At 51.5% G+C, this 24,936-nt stretch overlaps 1 protein-coding gene across 5 annotated transcripts in view; it reads right to left on the reverse strand.

Moving 5' to 3' along the window:
* Window positions 1-24,936, reverse strand: part of FAM78B (family with sequence similarity 78 member B) — an 88,800-nt gene that overhangs the window by 40,010 nt on the left and 23,854 nt on the right. Inside the window, exon 1 of one of the 5 annotated variants that reach the window (XM_064593839.1) lies at window positions 3,230-4,255. The exons of the other annotated variants lie outside the window; for them this stretch is intronic. Within the exon in view, the coding sequence (XP_064449909.1) occupies window positions 3,230-3,252 (23 nt within the window). The 5' untranslated portion in view covers window positions 3,253-4,255. Of the gene's footprint in view, window positions 1-3,229; window positions 4,256-24,936 lie in introns of those variants that run through there. 5 annotated transcript variants of the gene reach the window in all.

Below are 24,936 nucleotides of genomic sequence, written 5' to 3' on the forward strand. Positions count from 1 at the left end.
TATTGCAGAGTTACGAAGGTGAAATTAAATGTGTGATGACCAAAGCTATGTCAAAGCGTTATACACACTGGCAATTAAGTATGTAACTGAATTTATTTTCATCAGGGTGTGAAGGACCATTAGGATTTACCCTCCTGCTTTTTTTAAAAAGATTTATTTATTTATTTGAGAGAGGGAGAGAGAGTGTGAGTGGGGGAGGGAGAGGGAATGTCAAGCAGACGCCCTGATGAGCGTGGAGCCAGATGCGGGGCTCGATCCCACGACCCTGAGATCATGACCTGAGCTGAAGTCAAGAAGCAGATGCCCACCCGACTGAGCCACCCAGGCACCCCTACCCTCCTGCATTTTAAAAGAGGAATTTGATCAAAACAAATGACACTCCAATGAGTGGGTTGTGATGTGGCATCAGAAAATCCTTCCAGCAGGTGGGAGGACTGGACTCATCCTCCACCCCCGCCCCCCGGAGTCTCTGGCCCTGTCGTGCCATTCTAGCTGGCCTCCACTGCATGCTCACTCAGGTGCGCTCCCCTTAACAGCCCTGCACGGAAAGGAGCTGGTGTTTCCTGGCACAGAGGGCTGCTGGACGGGGGGGACAAGGAGATGGGCCTGTGTGCGGGTGGGCACGGCTGTGAAACCACATGCCAGGCCTTTGTCAGCTCTGCCACGCCACCTCCAGCAGGTGCACTGTCGGGATCCAAACTGGGGTGAAAGCATGAAGCCAAACAGTGGCCAAAAGGAGGCAGCCCAGCAGAGCTGGTGACGTGGTGCCCATGACGGGATCCACCAGCCTGCGGGTACTTGCTGGCATGCGAATTCTTTATAGAACAAGATAACTAAATCAAATAGACCCTATTTATCCCTTCCACATTAGCCACAGGCCTCCTCTGTGCACACTCTATGCCGGGCACCTTTGGGGGTACCACGTATGCTGATAAAAGGGCATTTCTCTTGCACATTAGAATTTGGGAAGTGCTCCCATCGGCGTGATCGAGCTGGATTCTTGAAACAGACCTGTACCAAACATAGTCTAATGCCCATCTAGTGGTCGGGAAAGTAAAGTTCAGGGAGGAAAGGTGTCCTGGGCCACAGTCAATGGCACAGTGAGGGTGACGAGCCACTGGTCCATTCGGTCACTCAGTCAGTCAGTCACAGAGTAGTTGGAATTTTTTGGAATTGATTTTGGCACAGATCTGTCACCTTTTAGAAAAAAGTCTGGCCATTGAGGCAGAGGGTCCAGGGCTCTGAGAGACGTGCGGCCTCCCCAGGAAAGCGGCTTCTCCGAGGAGATACGGAAGGTAGAAAAGGGAACTTTTACCCCCTTCAGACTGGTTGTCTCCCTTCTGCTCAGCACCTAGTAGTCTGGGGCCTGCTCACACTGGGCACTGGGGAAACTGAGGCAGCCTGGTAGCCGTCAATCACCCCGGCAGTGAGCTGCCACCCGATACTCTCATCTCACCTCTGTGACAGCCCTGTGAGGGGGTGCCAACACCTCCCGCTGCACAAAAGGTGAAAGCAGGAGGGGAGCGGGAGGCTGAGTCCCGCTCCCTGCGCGGCTCTGCGGTCGCCAGGAGCGCGGCCGGCTCGGGGCTCTGCCCACCGTGCAGCCCCTCCCTCCTGTCCACATTCCCCCCGTCAGCGCTCTGGCTCACCGAGACCCCGGTTTCCTGTCTCATGCAACACTGCAGTCGTTCCGTTTGACATTTGTTAAAAATACATACGTCTATGTATGTATTTTGTGAGCACCAGCAGTGGTCGGGGCTCTGTGCTGGGCCCCGGGGAAGAATGACGAGCATGACCCAGGGCCTGGCATGCTGGTTTGGAACAGGACAGGAGGACAGCCATCCCTACCTCGCAGGGGCGAGCGCTTCACTCAGTGAGCAGCCCAGCTGCAGCGTGAGCGCATGGGAGATGCACCTGGCCCAGCGGGGGGAGGCGGGGGCCGCGGTGTTCAGGGGTCAAGGGAGGCGCGGGACCTCCGTGACGAGTTCAAGCCAACCAATGTCCTGATGACCCCTGTTGAAAATGAAAATCCAACCAAACCACGCCTCTTCTCAAAACCTTTCCGTGGCTCCCTATCACTGACAGAAGGAAGGACGGGCTCCTTAGCAGGCCCACCAAGTTCTCCCACTCTGCCTATATATATACCTGTCTCCTCCATGATGGAAGCACCCAGAAGGCAGGGCCTGGGTCCAGTTTAGCTCTTCAAATCCAGGGCCCGAACAGGGCTGCTAGATAAGAGGTGCCTGAGGAATTTATTACAAAAGAAAGAATCATTCCTGAGGTCTGAGTCATGGTCCCCAGGGAGAAGGCCAATTCCGCTTTCCCTTGGGTCTCATGGTAGGAAGGGCCCAAGCCTCCTGTAATTTTGATCAGTGAGGGAAGAAGAGGAGGGTAACAAGGGATGAGATGCAACTTCGGCCCCTCTATTTTCTGTGGAGAACCCTAGGAGGCCTGTGGACCGTTCTTCCTACCTCTTGACACAGAGGGGTCAGTTTATAGGTCCTCTGAGTGCAGAGTCCGAGGAAACTTCTCTGTGTGAACTGCCCCTCCCCCCACTCCTTCACATTCCCTCCCTAGGAGCCCCCAGCCCCAGTGCTCTGCACACACCAAGCATTTAACAAGTTTCTGTGTGAAGGGTGAGCCCTCTGCACTTCCCACCAGGATGGGGTTTATAACAGAGACAAATTCCCCTATACTAATTTTCAAGGAGAAAAGAAATGCACTTCCAGCAAGAAAATTGGGTATCTGGGAAGGTTTCCAGCCAGGAGATTTCCAGCAGGACTTGAAAAAACCTAGTCCATCCTGCATTACAACAGATTGGGGGTGGGGAGGTGACCTTTACTCATCCTTTCCCCAGCTCTGTGCTAGTCCCCTCCGAGGACACAGAAGAGGCGACATGGAGTCTGCCCAGGAGAACAGAACAATGTGGATTCCTTCTCTCCTAACTATAGTGTAGCTTTTTTGCTTTTTCCTCCCCAAACTCCATGTCGGCCAACATCTTAACAGTTAACACTGTGTGCCTGACCCACGTCTATACAAGGGGCTCCTGACTCCCAGGGAGATAGTCTGGTTTTGTACCAATGGTTCCCTTCAGCCTTCTTCATTTGATAGCATAGAGATGGTAATTTTTAAATTTGGGGAGGAAGGATGAGGAGTGAAAGATTTAGGAGGGGTACGCAGTACCACCCTCCTCTCGAGATGTAGCCAAAAGCAGCTTTTGGTGCCTTACCATGATGCACATGGATTGTTCATTCATTCCACAAATGGTTACTGAATGGCAGAGACTGTTCCATCTCAGTGACAGAAGCTCCAGGGGTCCGGACAAGCCTGGCCACCACACACTGCCATCTGTCCGTGTCCACGAGGGGGGGCGCTGTGCCCACAGAAGCCAGGCGAGGCTCTGACCATAGCCGTGTTTGTCTGTGGCAAGAGGCACTTAGCTGGGGAAAGAGAAGAGCCAGCACTCTCTATAAAGAAGGTCCATTTGGGAGGAAATTGCCATCAGCAGATGGGCACGGTCATAGTTGAACACCAAACGAGCCGCCATGAAGTTAGAATGAAGTGCATGCCACGTGCCCTGTTCCCGGGTTAAAAAGCTCCTCATCTCCAGGTCCCTTTAGGAAGAGGAGTGTCCTTTCACTAAGCCCACGGCTTGACGTATTTCATCCCCGGTGTGTGCTTTCTGCTGAGTTGTCCTGCGGTAAGCTCCCCTCCTCACCTGGATCGCCCATACCTGACTTATGGGTCAAATACTGCTTTTGTTCTATCACCCTGAGCACCCCTTGGGCCTCAAGACTATCTGGAGAAAGGGGGGGTGAGAACAGTGGACCCCAAGGTCCCATGACCCTTCGTTTCTAATGGGCGCACCTTGCCATCTCTCCTGGCTGAGGATCTACCGTGCCCCTTGGATTGTATCTTGACCTCTGCCTTTCTGTGCTCTCCTTCTGCCTCCCTCCCCAGTTTAGGGAAAGACACATGTCCCTGGGTAAGATTCTTGCCTAATTTTGCATTTTGTGAAGCCTGCAACTTGCTCCTGGGGCTCCATAATACAAACAGAATAACAGACCCCCAAATCGCAAGTTTGTCTTTGTTCCTTTAGATGATGAGCCCTTGTGGTCTCGGCACCCCCAAAGACACATTTCCTGGTCAGCGCAAGCGGCTGCTTCTGCCATGTGCTAATAACATAAGTATCCATTTACTCCCACCTGAGAAGTGCAGTTCCGAGGGCCTGTTTCATCCCAGTCTTAATGGCACTGATTTTTCTATGGATATATGCCTTCATGAGCATAGATTTCTGTCGAGAAGTCAGCAGTTTTATTCGTGGCAGGAATGGCTGAACTGTAGGTAAATAGGTAGGTCGAAGGCACGGGGGTTCTGATTGGTCTGGAAAAGAGATTTAAAGTACCTCAGGGGTTCTCATATATTCTAAACTTTCTTCTTAGATGAATGGGGGCAGGGGCTGGACCAGGGCAGAGCTTCTGGATGTCTGGGTAGGTCATGGGGTGGGGGGGTGTTGAGCCAAATGGGGTCCAAGAGAGTCAAAAGTGCAGCTGGGATGGAAAGCTAGGCAGGCAGCCCCACGGGAGCGTTCCCTGCCAAAGGCTGGCCGGGCTGAGCTGGCAGGGCTAGGGAGGGGTGGGGGCCCAGGGACGCCAGGCCAGGAAGGCCCTGGAGGGAAGGGGGCAGAGCTGAATGAGTCCTCGGAGGCAAGCGTGCTGGGCTCTGCAGCTCATTATGGGGACAAGGGGAGGAAGAGAAGGAGAAGGAAGGAGCGTATACCAGTAGGGCTGGTGGGTGAGGCTACAAGGACGCAGAGTCTGACTTCACCGCTGGAGGGGCTTGGGTAGAGGGAGCTGCTGTCTGAGATGACCAGCCCTTTGCAGGTTACGGATCAACAGGGCTCAGGAAGGGGGAGAGGGGCTTCCAGCATGCGGGGCGGGGGCACTCTGTGATCCCGAACATCCCTTCGAGCACTAAGAGTCTGACATTCTATGCAATTCTTTTTTTTTTTTTTAAGATTTTATTTATTTGAGAGAGAGAGAGCACATGAGAGTGAGGAGGGTCAGAGGGAGAAGCAAACTCCCTGCTGAGGAGGGAGCCCGACGTGGGACTTGATCCCAGGACTCCAGGATCATGACCTGAGCCGAAGGCAGTCGCTTAACCAACTGAGGCACCCAGGCTCCCTCTATGAAATTCTTATCAAGTATATCCCAAGATAGTCATCTAAAGTATAATTTCAGTTAATCACACAGCAAATAAAAGAACCAACAATTTCATATTCTAATGGGTTTTATGCCTTCATTAGATAAAACATATAACTTTATTAAGTTAGAAAAAAGCTTATTGGATATGTTTACTACCTTGACTGTGGCGATGGTTCATTTTCATGAGTGCGTGCAGATGTCCAAACTCAGCAAATGAAATATGAAATAGGTGCAGTTTTTAATATGTCAGTTATATCTCAAAAAATTGTTAATTATCTTTAAAAAAAAGAAATATTGTGAATTAAAAAAAAAGAAAATCTTAAAAAAAAAAAGAAAGAGGGGCGCCTGGGTGGCTCAGTCATTAAGCGTCTGCCTTTAGCTCAGGTCACGATCCCAGCATCCTAGGATCGAGCCCTGCATCGGGCTCCCTGCTCCGTGGGAAGCCTGCTTCTCCCTCTCCCACTCCCCCTGCTTGTGTTCCCTCTCTCACTGTCTCTCTCTCTATCAGATAAATAAATAAAATCTTAAAAAAAAAAAAAAAGAAAGAGATATTCTACCTCCCAGTTTCAAACATACAAATCCTACCAAAAAAAAAATTAAGAAAAAAAAAAAAGAACCTCATTGGTTCTCTAATCCAGGACCTAGGGCAAATAAACAAATAAAGTTTTATTGGAACAGCCACACCTGTTCATTTACATATCATCTTTGGCTGTTTTCATGCCACAACGGCAGACTGGAGTAGTTATGGCAGTGACCAAATGGCCCATGAAGCCCTATATACTTGTGATCTGTTTGCCACCCTTCTATCTAATCCAATCCCCCAATTTATAGGTAAGAAATCTGAGGCTGACAGAGTTCAGTGACTTCCTTTAGGTTGAGCGAATCGGCTGAGAAGGAACAAGAACCACAACCTCATGCCAGGTGCTCATTTTACAGATACAAGGCCCGAGGACGGAGGTGAACTCTTGGGCCCAGGATCACTCCCACCACCTGGCCACAGGACGGGGCTGACTCTCTGAGTTCTGATTCCACAGGGCTGGCTCCCAAAGACTGTTCCAAGACGGCTGAGGCCTTGGAGGGCAGAGAGAGCTTCCAAGACAAGAACTCATCGGCTCCCCAGTTCCCTCTCAGCATTAGCATTCACCTTCTGTTAGCTAACAAAAGGACACATTTACAATTGTCTTGACTTCAACTTGAAAACCCTTTTCACAGGTTTCCAGGGAAATTACTCCAAGTGGCCCTGATGGGTTAAAATGATTTTAACACACCAGTTGCTTTCAGTTCCTTCCATGCCATCTGCTACAAACAGCAAACACATGAGTACCTGATATTTATCTTCTTTTGAAATAGGAGATTCCAAACGAGAGAATGCATGGGGGAAAACCACCCTATCTGCCCACAATCATATTTAAAAGAACAAACAGCCAGTCAGAGGCCCAGGTTGGGCCTCTGTGTTCTGTGTGGGAGACTTCTCAGAGCTACGAGATCAATCGACCGCTTGGATGATCTACGTTTGTCCAGGAGAGTATCAATTGGAAGCTGACCCTCCCTATCTCCTTTCTCCCAGCTGCGTGCGTCCCCTCAGAGGGCTGTTTTCCTCCTCTTAACCATTTACAAGTCTTTACATTGTCCGCATTTACACTTCTATCACACATCTCTCCTGGACAGAGAGTGATGAATATTCCTGGGAGAGATTAAAGAACATCAGCATTCTCAACATAAGTGGTCAAGAGAATAAAGTGGTGCTGTCAACAGCCACGAGAGACCCCCCCAAAGCCTTGCCAAGGGGATACATTTCACAGGTGCATGGTTCCCTGGGCCCACAGAGCTCCTGACCAGCGCAGACACGAGCTTAAATTTCAAGGGTGCCATTTTGCAGCCAAGGGAGGAAAGCCAAGGACCAGAGGGAAGCCAATCACCAGAGGCAGCTTTGCGTGGGGTTCAGCCAGTGCATCCCCTGTTACTCATGGCTCTGAACTCAGCCTGCCCTTCTCAGTGGAGTCAGCTCCTCAGGGCTTACCGAAGACAACAACCGACGAGTGTCACACCAGGCACTGGGGGCGGTGCTGACAATCAGAGATGGAGAAGGTCATTGTCTTTACATTTTTTGAGAACTCTGCTGGGGCTTTACCCGTGCTGCCTATTTCAATCCTCACACAACTCAAACGGTCCGCATCATTATCCGCGTTTTATACACGCAGCATCCCCAGCTCTGAGAAGCTAAGCAGCTGGTCCGAAGATGCACAGAAAGGAAGTGCGGGAGCTGGGCTTTGAACTCATGTGTGTCCGTGTGCCTTGCATCCTACCATGCCACCTCCAAAGTCTGGGGACTGTCTATCTCTGCGGCTGCTGGCCAACGGTGCCACACCCCCTCAGCGGGGTGCCCGGCGGCCGCAGGAACATGGTGGAGACACAGGTGCCTTGGATGTGGTGCATATCGTGTTGAAATGAGGGTAAGTTGGAATGGCGAAGGTCATTGGAGAGGAGAGGCAGATGAGGGAAACAAGGGAAGAACAAACCGGATTTGTTGGAAATACAATTGTGTATGTTGGTGTGAATTATTGGGATTGATCTTGCTCAACTGTGCTCACTCAGGCCCTGGGGGCTCCTGACGAGGGGGGCACATCCCCGAGGGCCGAGGCAAGGGCTGCCGAAGACAGCAAGAATGCAAGATTCCTGCAGCACCTGGAGTGAGGTGGGTGGGTAAAAACAGGAACTGAGAGCTGTTTCCAAGAAGAGGGGCGGGCGGTGAGCGGAGGACCTCCACCGGGAGCTCGCAGGTAACCCGGATGAGTGGAAGCACGCTCCAGGCAGAGGGTCAGCCTGGTTCCGGAACCCCCAGCCGCATCTGCAAACACCACTTATCTTGTTCCTTACAGCTAAGTCTCCAATACCTCTGCCTTCCATCTATTTGGCCACAGTTAGCGGAGGGAGGAAGCGAGGATGGAAATCAATACAGCAAGGCAGACACATCCCAGAGCTTCAGCTCTGAGTAACTGCTCTTGATCTCACGCCTCACCATGGTTATCACCACCAGGCCCACCGCAAAAACATTCAGGGTCTGGGGCAAGAATAAAAAAGCCCACACACCATATGAGTAAATATTTAAAAGTTATAAATCAAGCCTACAAACTGCTAGGTAAAAGAGATGCTGTTCTCCTACCTTGTCTACTATATGTTGTCCTATCTGGAAGATCAGATTCCAACTCAGAGTTTTCAGACTCCATAGAGTTCTGTGTTGGACCATGGTGGCAAGGGATGACACACCCGTGGACGTGGACCTCACGGTCAGGGAGGGGCCAAATCCACATGGTGGGAGAGCTAAGCCCAGAGTCCAGGCTCCACCCACAACTTCACCTTCATGCACCGGGGGCCTCTGAGGATTCCCAAGGCAGTGGAGGCCACCCACAGGAGGCTGACCTGGGGCAAAAAGCTCCTCATGGGTCCTGGAAGCAGTTTGAGGCTGTTTTAGCAGGGAATTCTGGGGTCCTGGGTCCCTGAAGCATGGCCTAGAAGGAGGAGTATGGACGCGTATGTCTCCTTGGCCATTCAGAACTCCATGCCCTGTGGAGCGCAGGGCCCTCTAAACATGGGGCCCAGGACCCAAGTGTGGTCATTGACTCCCACCAAGTTCCACCTACTAACACATGTTCCAAGCATTTTACATGGGCTAATTTATTTAATTCTCACAACTCCAGGAGGTAGGCACTATTCTTGTCACCATCCCACAGCTGAGGAACCTGCAACACGCAGCAGGAAGCCACGTGCCCAGGGTGACAAGTGATGGATGGAGCCAGGTTGTCTGGCTGCGCTATCGACTACCCCGCGTCCCCTCCTCACATGGCTGGGTTCACCTGCGGCGCAGGTGAGGCTCACGCAGTGGCCCCTTAGAGAGACACAGAGCCCTCAGGGCAACTGCCAATCAGGCACGATAGAGCGCCTCCTGTATGCACGTGGCCAGAACGTTTGTGATGACTCTGCCACGTCCCCATCTCTCTGACTGCTTTGCTGAATCAGATTAATTCCCAGACCTGGGAGGTAGATTTGCTGAGGCATCGTTGTGAAGACCGGGAAGTGAGGTAGGCGGTGGGTTCGTGTGTGTGTCTCAGCCAGGAATAAGGAATGGAACCATCCCTAAGGGAGAGGGTAAGCCCAGTCCGAGGGCATCTGTGGGCTGATGCCATAGCTGATCTAACCGGGAGAAAGTTGCTCTGTCAGGACACAGATCCGCCCGTAGCGTGAGCGATGGAAGGCACGGTGGATGAGCGAGGTTTCCAGCAGCGGGGGATGGTAGCTGCCCTTGAACTGGGGGAAGGTCCAAGCCAAAGAAAAGGAAGCTACTGCATCTCATCTTAGAAGCCCAACCCACCTCTACCCGAATCAGATAATAAAGGGGAAGAAAAAACCCCAGGAGCGTGGTATTTACAGATGTAAGGTGTGTCGTCCCACATTACGTCGGCAGGCTCCCCGTCTTAGGTACTAACAGACGTCAGAACAGAGACAGCTGGGACCCACTGACAAATGGTTAAAAAATCGGTCCGGAGGTGAGAATCATCACGGATCTGGGTTCAAATCCTCCTTCTCTCCCTTAGTGGCTGTGTGCTCTCGTGCGTGTCATCACACCTTCCTGAGCCCTGGCATTCTCGCCTGTAAAATGGTGACAAAGGACCTACCAGGATTACTGTGAAAATTCACTGAACCAACACTGCTAAAGCCTCTGGGACATAGAAGGTACTTGGGCAAAATGCCATTTCCCCCTTGAGGCCGTCCTGGGAGCCTCTGTCCCCTGCTGTGTGCAGGAGTCCGGGCGCAGGCTGATCCCAGCTGCGGGAGGCCCTCTTTTGCACAGGGTATCCGAGGTCCGGCCCAGAGCCCTGGGAGGAAGGTACAGAAACAGCAGAGGGCAGGGTCTGCTTTGATCAGGAGCCGCTCTGAAGGAAGGTGGGAACCCAGACAAACACATTTAAAAGAAATCCCTCCATGGCCGTGACCGCAGAGCCGTGGGGGCCGCGCCCAGCCCCGCAGTGACAGTGAGCACAGCCCACAGGGTCGGCTGCGCGGCGAGGGGGTGCGGGGTGGGACACGGTGCCTCTCACCCCCTCTGCTGGCTGCCCGCCTCCTGTTTTCAGGCCTTGACTTTCGAGGCCAGGCTAGGCCTTGCACACACCCTAGGCCGGTCCAGGGACCTCGGGAGGCCCGGACTCATGGGCGGAGACAGCTGACAGGCTGCTCTTGGTCACCTCGGTGTTTCTGGGATCGGTCTGCCTCCTCTGTTCTGACTTCAAGTCATCTTGACACCCAACGTGGGGCTCAAACTCACGACCCCAAGATCAAGAGCCGCATGCTCTTCTGACTGAGCCAGCCAGGCCCCATACTTCTCTCCCGGACTCAGGCGGCCCCTAAGCGTGTCCTCTCTCGACTCTTTTTCTAAGTCACCTTCCACGGTGCTGTCAGCGTGGCATCTCTCAAATGCACAGCCGACCCCAATTTGACACCTTCAATAGCTCCTTCGCTGCTCAGCCTCCTTAGTGTGGCCTATTAGTCAGGCCTGTTTCATTTGCACATGTCACAAACCAGCTTGAGAAAGCTTGGATTTTTTTTTTTTAAGGGTTTATTGGCAGGATACTGGGAAGTTCACAGCACAAAAGGAAGAACTATAGGAACCTAGGCAGTTCCTGGGATCTCAGGGGCCAGGACTGGGGACTCCCCCATGGGGTGGGGCCTTCAGGCGCCCCGGAACCACACGTCTCCAGCCACACACAGCTCGAGGGGCAAGCTGGACTCTCCCAGCCCGGCTCTGGCTTCATTGGAAATCCCAGGGGCGCATTATGATTGGCCAGCTTGGGTCACGTGGACACCCCTCGCTCACTCTGGCCCGTGGGATGCGGGGGAGGTGACTAGTGCTTGAGCTCCACTCCCAGGCCTACCAAACTGGGGAGAAGAGTGGGATCTGTGCTAAAAGAAGTCAGGAGGAGGGCGCCTGGGTGGCTCAGTTGGTTAAGCGACTGCCTTCGGCTCAGGTCATGATCCTGGAGTCCCGGGATCGAGTCCCGCATCGGGCTCCCTGCTCAGCAGGGAGTCTGCTTCTCCCTCTGACCCTCCTCCCTCTCATGCTTTCTGTCTCTCAATCTCTCTCTCTCAAATAAGTAAATAAAATCTTAAAAAAAAAAAAAAAGTCAGGAGGGTAAAGTCAAAAGCCCCCCATGATCTGACCTCATGGTCAGCTTAGCACCTCACTACTCGGTGTCCCACCTGGAACCTTACATCATAGCAACACCAGTCTCCTTGCACTTTCTAGCACACGCCATTATGTCTTGATCATGGTTTTCAACACCCCTTTCCTGGGACGTCTATACCTTCTTTGCTTGGATAATGCCTACTCATCCTGGTAGATTCAGTTCTTTGTCACCTCTTCCAAGAATCCTTCCTAGAGCCTTAGGTTAGATCATATGTCTCTTTCTGAGCACCTAGCACACCTGCGCATCTTTACTGTACTTAGGATACAAGGACACTACCCAATAATAATGATGGTAATGAAGACAAACACATACAATGTTTACCATGTGCCAGGCATTGTTCTAGGCAGCTGACACACTTGAATTCAGTTGCTCCTCACCACAACCCGACGAGGCAGGCACATTACTGGTCCCCATTTTATGAAGCAAAGAAACTGAGGCACAGAAGCTAGATTGCAAAGCTAGCAATCAGCAGAGCTGTGTTCAAACCCAGCACCCACAGCTCTGAGTCTGTGCTCCTAACTACTGTGTCCAGAAATGGCTCGAAGGGCCGCGGTCTGCCCTGCTGGGCTGTGAGCCCTCAAGGGCTGGGACAGTGAGAGTCACCCTCACATTCCAGGCGATGACAGAGTCCACACTCACAAAATACTGTCTGACAGAATCGAATCGAACTATCTCCGTGGGGTGGCAGGAGGACGACGAGGGAAGGAGAAAAGACTCCTTGAGCTGGATTTTGCAGACCTGCGGAAAGCACGCGGTCAGAGGCCAAGCTGCCCGTGTCCCGGCAGACCACACAAGGTGGCCAGAGCCCTGCTGCCCACTGGCCCTTTCTGCAAAATGCCTCTGGCTAACTCAGCCATGCTTCCTTTCTCCATATTCTGGAAGCAAACTTGGCTTTCTCTGTGGTTAACTGAGACTTGCATCGTGGCACAAAAGGAGGCTTCTACACTGAGCTCTCACAGATGCGGTTTTTTCCAACATAACGTGATAAAGCCAACACTGGGGTGCGCAGCGCTGGGGTGATTCTCACCTGGAGCTGCGGCATTCCTCGGTGTAGCTTTGCTTTCCTTCGGTTGCTGGCCCAGTGGGCAGGCAGACCTCTGACTCACCGCCTTTCCTAAATGAGCTATCAAACGTTCCCTGACTTGATTTCTCCAGTTGTGTATTGAAGCTGACTCTAATAACCCGCCTCAGTGGGCCACGGGGCTCAATAAAAGGGCCTATTTGTTTCCACTAGGAAGGCGGGTGGCAAGGAGGGACTGCAACCGTCGTGGACGGGTCATTAAACATGGCCCGTGTTTCCCTCCAGTAGGACCCGAACCCAAACTACACCCCAGCAGCAAATTAATCAATATTAAAGTCAGATACGACGAGAGCGGGCTTTTATTGGGTCCTTCCTATGGGTCAGGCTTTGAGCTAAACTATTAACAACTCCTATCTAATTTAATCCTCATAAATCTGTGTCGATCCTTTCAACAGTATGACGGGCACCCGTTTATGCCAGACTCTGTAGTGGGTCCCTGGGACACAGCAGTGAACAAAACAGACAAAGATCTTTGACTTGTATACAGACAGCAAGCAGTAGACATAATACACAAGTACACTACAAGGTGAACCACAAAGTAGGTTGGGGAAAAGATGGGTAGAATAGTAGAGCAGGTGAGCGGCTGGGCGCGCTGGGGGGATGGTCCCCGTTGAGAAGGTGCTATTTGAGCAAAAATTAATTGGAAGTGAGGGAGTCAGCCATGTGGCTATCTGGGAGAAGATCATTCTGGGCAAAGGGAATGGCCAGTGAGAGTGGCCCCAAGGCAGGACCGTGCCAGGGGTGCTCAGGGAGGGGTGAGGAGGCGGGAGAGGCGGGGGAGGGGTGAGAACAGGGAAGATGAGCAGGAGAGGCAGCGAGGGGCCACATCGGGCAGGCCCTCGCAGGTCACAATACAAGTAGCTTTACAGAAGAGGAAACTGAGGCAGAGCAAGGTGATGCCCAAGGGGACGTGACCTGTAAGTATCAGAGCTGGGACTGACCCCAGGGGCCCTGCATCAGAGCCTAGGTGTACATCCTGATGCTAGGTACCCCCTCCCCCTATACACGGCAAACCAAAGCTGCGGCTGCTTCTCTCTCGTGTTGTTTTTTAAGATTTATTTATGTGTGAAAGGGAGGGCACTCGTGTGCATCTGAGTGGGGGGCGGGGCAGAGGGAGAGAATCTTCCGCAGACTCCCCGTGGAGCATGGTGCCCGACGCAGGGCTCGATCTCACGACCCTGAGATCATGGCCCGAACTGAAACCATGAGTCAGACACTTAACAGACTGAGCCACTCAGGCGCGCCAAACCAAAGCTTCTTGATGTCCTCCCAGGTCAACCAACTTAGGTCTGATGGGATCCAAGACTCAGACATTTCTGATAAGTTCTGACAGTTTCTCTTTCCCGTCCTACCTCCTTCCCCAGCTTCTTGGAGCTACAGTCATTGACAACCCATCTCTGAGCTCAGTCCTGCCCCAGATGGGGACAGGATATGTACCAGTAGGCTCCACTCAATCGCTACCAATCCAGCGGGGAGCTGGGAATTTTCCCGGGACTGTGGAGCGTCACCCCCTCATCTGTTCCCACACACGGCAAGTCCACTTTCCACGCAGGGGGCCAGGATCTGGTGCCCTGGGTGTCCCCAACCTTGAGTCTCTACTGTTCCTCTTTCATTGGCTGGGGCCCCACTGGATGCGCTCAGAGCTCCACTTAAAGCATTAGACACACGTTAGGTGCTCAATGAATGGTTGTCACTGTTGTTACTAATAGTACAATGGGATTTGCTGCCCCCAAAAATGTATTGGACAAGTCATGCACCACTGTGCACCCCAGTCTTCCCTGCAGTATGGGGTTAATACCCATGCTAGTTTCCGTCATGGCAACTGCCTGGGCTACTATGGATGAAAAAACTGGATCATTTGTGAAAAGCTATACACACGGAAGCCACTGTTTTTAGGCATCAGCTGGAGAACAGAGAGGAGAAGGTTTCAAGCTGGATCCCACTGCCCACATCCACAAGCCAGAGCCTGGGGGACCTGGTCCTTGCGCCTCTCCTCCCACTTTCCCACTGGGAGCAAACCAGGCACAGGGCTGTCAGCCAGAGTGGCCGAGGCAGGACCGCCTTCTTTCCTGTGGTGGCCCCAGAGAGGCACGCAGCATCCCTCTGGCTGGTTAGCAGATAAATATTAATGACTAAATATGTATGTAGGGTGGAAGATGGATGGGTGTCCTGGGAGCCATCGCTTTGATTGTCCCTTCTTAGATGCATTTAAGGATCTCAACGTGATAATTGTAGAGAGCTGGAACGAAATAATGAAAAGCGTGGCGGGGAGGTAAAGCAAGGTCTAAGGGTGGGAAAATAAAGCCGTTGGGTCACCTGCTGAGAGGACACGATGCAAATGTGACTGGTGGCCCTGGGAGGGCAGAAGCCTTTGGTGGGGATACCCTCTCGTGCTCCAACAGTCCCGGCTCCGCTTTCCTGCTGGGGGTGTGAGCAATGGCAGGAAGCCCAGGGGTACCAATTCGGGCTCAGAGCCCCTGGTGCGGGCACACGCCAGTGTATATAGACTCAGAGCGTCCTGGTGTATTGTTAGAATATTCGGAAAAAACAGCATATGGCATATGCTTCGCATGCAATTCTGCTCCTGCTGTTAACTTAGTTAATTCCAAACTCGGATTCTCTCTGCTTATAAAAAGGTGCTTTGCACAGGGACTAAGGCCCCAGACTGAGCTTCTTTTCTTCTTTCTCACTGAATGTTATCTTTTGAGGGTCACATAGATCGTCCCTTAAAAAATTATAAATAGATCTGAGAAGCCTGTCCGCACTGAAAAAACAAAGCATTGAGCAAACGAGTGCGTGTCTTTTCCCACAGGAAGTGTGGGAGACCGGCCCAGGCATGGGCGTGGAAGCCTCTGGGAAACCCGCACGTTTAATGCTTTTCCTGGGCCCCCCTCCAGGGCCCAAGGTTCCTGATTCCTGGTCCCTCCTCGGCTCCTCCTGTTGCATTAATGGCCACGTCTTTCTCAGGGATTCAGATTCCACATTTTTGTCCCTCCGCCTCCTCCTTGTCCTCCTTCACCCCTCACCAGTCCTGCTGCCTCTCGGCACCTCTTCCTTCATCCACCCTGTGCTCCCCACTCCCACGGCCGTCACTCTCATTCAGGCCCCCAGACGCCTTGCACTGGCTTCCCTTCACTCCAATCCACTCCAGACACTACCACCAAACAACCCTTTAAACACGGCTCTCACCACGGCGCTCTACTGCTCAGATACCTCCCATGGCTCCCCATTGCCAACATTAAGGGCAACTGGCACAGCTGACATTCAGAGCCTTCAGAAACCGGCCACCAGGTCTTATCTCTGGCTAGCTTGTCCTCTCAAACTATGTCCTTCTCTGCCCTCCGTCACACTGCTCCCTCTGCTCAGACCACCTGCAGAGGCGGCTTCTGCCAGCTGGAATCCTATTCAGCCCCTGCGGGCCTATCCCCAGCATCGGCTCTCCCAGAAAGCGTTTCCTCTGGGCCACCTCTTCGCGCTCTCAGGTATGCGCGCCCTGCATTCCAGTCCTTTCTGTGCTGAAAGATTCCTCCCACTAGAATTTATCACCCATGAAAACAGGCACTGCTACTCATCTTTTTGGCTCTTCGCTTCACACACAGTAGATATTAAACACATTAAAAGAAAGACACTTGGATTGCGCAAAGTGAAAGCACAGACATATCGAGTTTCCTGCTGGATCACATAGGGGTCTGGTTTAGAATACGCTGTTTCTTTCTGCTTCTGCATAATTATGGTCAGATCGGAGGAGACCCAAATGCTGAAGGATGCTGACGGTGGCCCCCATGGTGTGTCCTGCCTGTGCGCACATGGTTATTCTGTGTGTTCTTGTAATCCTAAGGGTTCATGCAGTGGCTCTAGCTGCGGGGGGAGGGGAGGGAATTTTGCCCCCCAGGGGACATTGGGCAAAGTCTGGAGATACTTTTGGTTGTCACGATGGGGAGGTGCTGCTAGCATCTAGTGGGCAGAGACCCAGGATGCTGCTTGCCATCCTACAATTCACAAGAGAGCCCCCACAACAAAGAATTATTCAAGCCAAAGTGTCAATAATGCTCCTGTGGAGAAACCCCGAATTATTGTAAAATCAGCATGATTAACCCCGTGACTGGGCCAAAGAAACCGAGGTACAAACAAGTCGGGTGACTTCCCCAAGATAACACAGCTATTTCAGTGGCAGAGATAGGCCTGCCCCAGGTTCCCTGATTCCCAGCTGTGTCCCTTCCCCTAGCTTAGGCTTCCACCTGCATAGACACACACCATGGCAGCAACTCAAAGGTACCAGGCCCGACCGAGATCGCTGTTATTAAGCCTGGTGGATGTTCAAGTGACCCCAAGGGCGTGGGCCGAGGTAAAATAATTTGGTCTCTCATCCACTCTCCCGAGCCGGGATGCTTTCCCAGAGTCCCTCCAAATTAAACAAGCCAGTGGGAAGCAAAAGCAGAGAACCCCCATCCATGGATAACTAAGTCCTCCAGGACACGGTGGCTTTGCTGAGACCCAAGAGCATCAAGGCTGGCTTTCTCTGCTCCAAGCGCCACCGTGATGAAGCCCAGGAAGCAGCCCAAGGCGAGCCACGCTGGGAAACCCAACACCACCTCGGTTCCTGGATTCCTTGACTCCAGAGAGCAGAAGGGCAGCATGCTGGCACGGACAGGGAGGAGGGGCCCGACAGACACAGATGCCACTTTTTCTGAGCATTTGGGCCCGTGTCCCAGAACCTACCATCTGCAGGAGAGAAACGGGCTGAAGAAGACTGACAGGCAGAGGGCACTTGGGGGCGCGAGCGTTTCCTCAAGTGACTACAGGGCCACCATGCAAGAAGATGCTCTTGGTGCTGTAGGGGGTGGAGAAGACACCATGTGGCAGATTTGGGCGCCATGTGAGGAAGAATAGGGACAACGGTATAACATCATATGAGGTTCCAAGTCGCCAGGATCCAGGGTAAGTGGTTGAAGAAGTTCCTAACTGGATACCTCCCAAATCCTGTATGTTTGATGGAGGAAAACGCAAGCATGGTGGCCGGGTGCTAACTGTAGGGCTGGAGCCTGTGGCCTCGGCAGCACGGCTGTCTAGGACGGGGGGCGGGACCTGAAGAAGCCCAGCCCCATGGAGCAGGAGATGTTCAGCTGAATGCAGAAGACCTGTCTCATGGCGACAGGGACTCACAGGCATCGCTGTCGCTCGGATCAGAGCCGTTGACTTCAGTTGAGAAGGTTTCCGCTCCAATCCGAGGCTGAAAGTCAGGAAGGCCATAAAAACTCCTCTAAGCACAGCTTTCTCCAATTTTTAAAATTTGTCAGCAGATGTCTCTACAGTAAGAGCAACAAGCTATGAAGACCGGGCACGGAGTAGCTGTCGCCGGGAAGTGAAGCTCACAAAATGAATATGGTACATTCAGCGGTATCGTTGCTTCTGTGTTACATGGGGGTGAAGCAGTGCTTGGCTTTTCCGTTCTCACTTTGCTCTTAGAGGGGTGACTCCAGACCTCTCCTCTTCCCCCAACACTCACAAGGTGAGGACGGTGACACCGGCATTGACTGACATTCAAAATCTGGCACTGCCACTGAAGTGTGACCTTGGCCAAGTCACGGAAATTTCACATTGCGGCTCCCTCATCTGTCAGATGGGGACACTACTACTGCTATTACTACCCCTACTTACCTTTACAGGGTAATTGTTGAGGATGCAATGAGGTGTGTGTAACGTGCACGAAGCAGGGAACGTGCACGGTAAGTGGCTGGTGAATGTCAGCCCTCATTACAAAGGGCTTCCCCATATGTCATCTCTTTCCCCCTTGTACCACCATAAGGTGTGGCAGCAGGAGGCTCCCCATCCCTCCAGTGCCTGATTCTCCACCCAACGGTTGCTGTGCCCTCTTGCCAAATCGTTCTACCTAATTAGGCAAAGACTCTCATGTTAGGATGAAGGCACCAAGTTCTTGCTTCCAGTCGCTTTCTCTAAAGGAACTACTATAATATATAAATATATATATATATATTGCATCAACTACGTGACCCAGTAAGGTCAGCTTCGTTGCTAACCGCCCAGAAATATTATGAGATAAGCAGTGGCTTGAGTTACAACGCCAGCTCATTAATGCGATCAAACAAGGCGTCGCGGTATCTGTGGGCTTCCCAACATGACCCCTAACGAAAGCGGTAAGAGCAGTTTGTAGGGGTGTCCACAGTGCTACTTATGCCTTCTGGGAGGATATGGAAACAGTCTCTGGGGCCAATGTCAGGTCACCAGCAGTGCTGGGAATTTGTTGGAGAACTTGCACTTCCAACAATGACGGAAGGTATGGATGGTTTGTTAAACTGGCAGGATCTTGGCAGGACAGGAGGCATTGCTGACTCTGGGGATGGCCAAGTGGCCCTCCTCTTCGCTTTGAGAATAGATATCTGCCGGAGGCTGCACCTGTGTTCTTTTCTTGGCTTTATGTATGGGGGCCAAGGGCAGAGCTCTGCAGAGCTGACTGATCCAGCAGCTACATGCGGTGCCTGAAACCCCTAAAAATGCCCCCTTTGGTCTTCTGCAAAGGCAGGTTATGAGAACTCTAGGGAGAGGATGCTTGTTATTTCAGAATTCTAGGTTTAGAGAATTCTGAACTTTCCCAAAGATGCCTGTTAGAGGAACAAGGTCTTTAATGAAACAAAAGAACCTGCAATTTGCATATTTTGCCAGCAGGTGACAGCCGTGTGACCCAGACTCGAGTGCGGGATCTTTCCCCAAACTCTGCAGGTGCGCTACTGCTATTTCCACAGATTTAGTAGAACGCATACTACTTTAAAGCAATATGAATCCACCAAGCTGAGAAATCTTAAAGAAGAAAAAGAACTGGGGATATAATGGGGGATGCCGAATCTGATCTTTATTGGTTAGAAATGGTTTCTGAGGCAAACCTCATACCTATCTACTTGGAGTGGGTTTTGTACAGCTGCAGGCTGCTCTTTCTTCGAGCTTGCCACCCTAGTCACCCTGGTTCAGAACCCCTGCCTCCCTTCTGTGCACACTGTGATGTACTGAGCACTCACTTTCTACCAGGAGCTGGACAAGACTTCCTGCCGTTCACTGCTGCCTCGCCACAATCCCATGAGCTCCACATTATCATCTTCGTCTTACCAATGAGGGACGGACTCAGCTGGTGACAGAGCCACATCCAAACTCAGACTTGCCGGACCCCCACACACCGGGCTCTCCCCTGCATGTCGCTCACTTCCTCTACCAGGTTGGAAGAAAAGGAAGATACCAGGGTTTCCCCATGATGACAGTTCTTTCCTGACACTGTCCGTTCATTTCCTATCTGAAGGGGGAAGTCCTCTACTTTATCCTTCCTGAAAAATAAGGCAAAGCAAAAGAACAAATAATCTAATCAAGAAATGGGCAGAAGACATGAACAGACATTTCTCCAAAGAAGACGTCCAAATGGCCAAAGGACACATGAAAAAATGCTCAACATCACTCGGCATCAGGGAAATACACATCAAGACCACAATGAGATACCACCTCACACCAGTCAGAATGGCTAAAATTAACAAGTCAGGAAAGAACAGATGTTGGCGGGGATGCAGAGAAAGGGGAACCCTCCTACACTGTTGGTGGGAATGCAAGCTGGTGCAGCTACTCTGGAAAACAGTATGGAGGTTCCTCAAAAAGCTGAAAATAGAGCTACCCTATGACCCAGCAATTGCACTACTGGGTATTTACCCCAAAGATACAAATGTAGTGATCCGAAGGGGCACCTGCACCCCAATGTTTATAGCAGCAATGTCCACAATAGCCAAACTATGGAAAGAGCCCAGATGTCCATTGACAAATGAATGGATAAAGAAGATGTGGTATATATATGCAATGAAACACTACTCAGCCATAAAAAAAATGGAATCTTGCCATTTACAACGACATGGATGGAACTAAAGGTATTATGCTAAGTGAAATCAGAGAAACACAATTATATGATCTTACTGATATGTGGAATTTAAGAAACAAGGCAGAAGATCATAGGGGAAGAGAGGAAAAAATAAAACAATACAAAACCAGAGAGGGAGACAAACCATAAGAGACTCTTAATCATAGGAAACAAACTGAGGGTTGCTGGAGGGGTGGGGGTGGGGGGATGGAGTAACTGGGTGATGGACATTAAGGAGGGCACGTGATGTAATGAGCACTGGGTGTTATATAAGACTGATGAATCACTGACCTCTACCTCTGAAACCAATAATACATTATATGCTAATTAATTGAATTTAAATTAAAAAATGGAAAAAAAATAAGGCAAAGCAGTCTCCCATTTTCTTTCTTTCCAGGCACTCTCTGAATGAGTGTGCATATCGTATTTATTTATAGGTTCCTAGAATTTTCCCACCTGTGGGACCTCAGGGGAGCTTTCATCCAACTCCCTCTCTTTGTGATATGGAAAATGAGGCAAGAGAGGGGCAGCGACACCCCAGGGTCAAGCAACTAGTTGGCAGAGAGGTAGGATCGGAGCCCAGGGGTTTCCTGTCTTATGGCTGGGTTGTAGGACCCCCTACGTTTTCCAAATCATTTCAGAGAGTTCTGAATAAGTGGCCAATTGAAAGAGACCAGAACATCAAAATAATAATAGTAGAGATTAAACTGGTTAAACTGGCTTAATAAGAGTGGAGCATGAGAATTTAAAACACCTCAGTAGGTCAGACCAGCATTCACCCCACCTTACAAGGCACCCCTGACAGTGGTATCGCAGAGGGTCATGGGAGAATATGGGAGATGAATCTAGAATGTTAACATTAAGCATTTTGGAAATGTCCCCGAAGTTCCATTTAATAACCCCATTTATATCTGTCATCCACGACTCTCTGAGAGTTCATTCCTGGAATCTATTTATAATTTCAGCCCATACTGTTTCTCGGAGTAACGATTTTTGCACATTTACTACCTGCAGCGTAAAGTACTACTTCCTTTTATTTGGCCTAAAACTATCAAGCTCTCTGGCTCTGCTCAGCAGGGCAGGACGAGAAGTCATTAACATCTTTCACCTGAAGAATTATTTTTAAAGAAGCTAATTAAGTCTACAATGAAAACAGGTATATTACTATGCAAAAACATTAATTAGGCCAATTTTGAGGTTCCTACAAGGGCCCTGAAAGAGTTCAGTCCACCTACAGGAGCTTACCTTCTCCAGAAGACTTCCAGGTAGAACCTACTTTTAGTAGGATTTTTCTTTAGACACCTGTGTGGTGGACACGGTTTATGGCTGCCCCAGAAGAAAGATAAAAGTCCGTCGAGGGGTGGAATATATAATCTCTAACGACAGTGTAACAGCAATGAAATCTTTAAAATACATCCTTTTGTTCTCAAAGTCCAAAACTCTGAGAACAATTCCTTTCTGAACAAAGGGTATATTGGGAATGACTCCAGTAGCTAAGGCTGGGAGATGGGCTAGCAGGAAACAGCATCTTGATGGAGATTCAGATTGCATTACCTGAATCCTTCTGGATCACCATTTATAATGAAAGCATGCATCACCCCTTGTCTGTTTGTTTCACCATCAATAAGGGATAAACTTTCATTGCTTTTCTATTCAGGCCAATAGTACAAGACATGCTGGCTGAAGATATTCTCCTTGAAGATTCAAAGAAAGGGCAGATGGATGGCACGGTCTGAGTCTCCTACTGTGGCCAGGCCAGGAAAGAGATGGAGAGGCACCCGAGCCAGGGAGAATTCCAAATGGAACAATTTCCACTGTGGTCCCGGGCTTCTGGGACCAGCTCCAGCACAGGCCCAGACATAGCACTTAACACCATGGCACCTGTCAACTGGGGGGTGGTGGGTAGTGCCTAAACGAGTTTCTCTTTCCCCTGGAGAGTCATATTCTGTGTGTCTTCTGCAAAGATAGTGCAAAGGTTAATCATCCAGGGTATTTTAAAGTCAGTACAGACCAAACCGGTTTTCTGAAGGTTGGTTTTGATACACTAAGGAGAGTTCTAGTCTCCCAAGACCTCGGGAATCCCCAGGGGTTCCCACATTCACAAGATGGAGCAGGAAAAACGAAGCCACATGGCAAGCCTCAGCACTAAATCTCCTCAAACAGCCCTTTGGGGGAGACGTGCCATTCACCAGTATTTTTAGGTAGGCTAAGTACAGTGTCTTCACCAAACTCTGCCAGTAATGTGCTTGTCTATGGGACCAGCTGGGAACTAGCAAAGGACACGGAGGATGTAAGAGAACAAGACTGTAAGGATCCTAAGGCATGGAGCGAGGCAGAGATTTGATAAGACTTCAATCTTCTACCAAAGTCGGAGTTCACAGCATGGCTTTTTCCAAGAAGCGCCACGTGCTTTCTAGAAGACACGTTAATCTTCGCAGATCCCGGGGAGGGGAAAGCCGGAGGCCGCGGGGGCAGGGTCGGGGGCTGGGGAGGCAGACGCCTCACCGTGCACTGCCCCCCCACCCCCCCACCCCCCCCCCCGAGAGCGGGTCCGCGGTGCGGGGAACGGGACAGCACATCCAGACGTCCTTCTGCTCTGACTGCCGTCCTTGCTGCCCACTCTCCCTGCCCGTGTTACTACCCACCGTGACCCTTCTGTCTCTTCCCAGCAGCCTAACTTTGCTGATCAGCAATAATCCACATAAAAGACTCCAAGAGCAGACGAGAGAGGAAAGGGGCAACTGGCTGATCTGCTGGAAGAAAAGAAGCCAGGAGCTCAGAGAGCATGAGCATCCCGCCTTCTGTCACAGGCCCGGGCGACCCTGCCCCTAACTGGGGCTGGAGCGTCTGCTCCAGATGCGGAGGCCTGGCTGCCTTCTCCGCCTCCGCCTTGGGGGAGAACCTAGATGTCCCGTGCGGGAGCACTCATGTCGCCCGCCTGACCACGTACGGATGCAGCTCGCCCCTGCGTGTCGGTACAGCGCCCGGCGCACCGCGGATGCCCCGAGTGTCTGCTACGCGAACGCGCGGGTGCTGCACCCTACGGTGTAGAAAAGTCACCCAGGTGACTCCCTCCCCTTCGCTCCTCAGAACTAGCCCACGGCAGGGGCCGTTGCACTCTGGCAAAACACGAGGAGGCGACGAGCAAGAGAAGGGACCCGAACCCCGAACTTCTCATTCGGATACTCTACTTATCTCCAGAAAAGGGAGGTTCCAGGCTGGCCAGGTGGAAAGAGGAGAACAGGTTTCTATGCCCAGGATGATAAGAAAAGAACCTGGGGATCTAGTGGAGGGATGGCAAGCAATTTCATTTTATGTGCTGACTCCGATTTTCAGCAGCGGCTGCGGGCTCCGGGAGGCAGGAGGACCCTGGGGCTGCTCGGTGGGAGAGTGGGCTCTGATCGATTAGCTATGTCTGCCCCAGGCACGGAAAGGGCTAATGGGACCACCATGTCACCATGATATCACCCATGGGCAATTTTTTCTTTCTGGTACACCTATTTATTTTGTAGCTAATAAAGTTTATCAGAAAATTAATGCATCCTACATGACACAGCTGGACCGTGGCAGAGCTGAAATTTGAATCTAAGACTCTGACCTCCAAGTCCAGTACTTTGTTCACTATGTCATGCTCTCCTGGTCCTAATACCAGTCACGGCTCCATAAACGTGGATGAATGAGTTCTCCCCCGACTCCGTTTCTTCGCTTGCAGATCAGAGTAGCTAATTCCCGTTTTCTCTATCTCACAGAATCACTGGCAATCGAATGAAATGCCAGAATCCGAGAACTCTGAGCTCGCGGGCCACGTTCTTGCTGCGGAACCACGATGCTATCAATAGATGTGAAAACAGAGACTGCAGAGCAGTAGTATGGGAAGCGAGGACTCTGAAGCCCGAGATTCTGCTTCAGTTGCATCTGCTCCACACCTGGCGGCTTTCTCTCTCCAGCCCCACGTGCAGGAGGTCAGGAAGAATGAGATTGGAAGAGAACCAAGGCTGACAACAGAGGCAGCCCCCAGCCCCCCTCGGGCAGCTGGTTCCAGGGATGTCGCAGGAGAGAGGACGTGGCTGGAGGCAGCAGCTGCGTCCTCTCGTAGCCCTCTCACCCCTCCATCCTGCTCTCCGGAGTGGCTGTCCCAGACCTAGTCACTGCACATGAGCCGTGTCGCTGGAACCTGGGCCACTGCAGCTCAGAAAAGAGGATGGTGGCAGTAGGGCCTGGGGAGGAGTGAGGCTGGGGGTCCTGCGTCTCGAGTTGGGGGCTCCCCTTTGTCTCCTACTTCTGTTCGCTCCTCATCAAAGGCTCCATCCTTACTTCTACTGCTCTCCATCCTGTCTCTCCCTCCTCCTGACCCCCTCATGGGTCCAACCACGTTGCCCATCCTCTGGGGTCCTCTTTCTTCAGCCTTAATAGCATGGCAACCTCAAGGAGAGGCAACCACCTCCCTGCCCCACGCACATGTTCCAGCAGTGGGTCTTGGTGCCACGCATAAAAATAGCCACTGTA

Source organism: Mirounga angustirostris, unplaced genomic scaffold, assembly GCF_029215605.1.
Source record: "Mirounga angustirostris isolate CCGP_5_RB_7025 unplaced genomic scaffold, mMirAng1.0.hap1 SCAF_6, whole genome shotgun sequence".
Lineage (NCBI taxonomy): Eukaryota > Metazoa > Chordata > Mammalia > Carnivora > Phocidae > Mirounga > Mirounga angustirostris.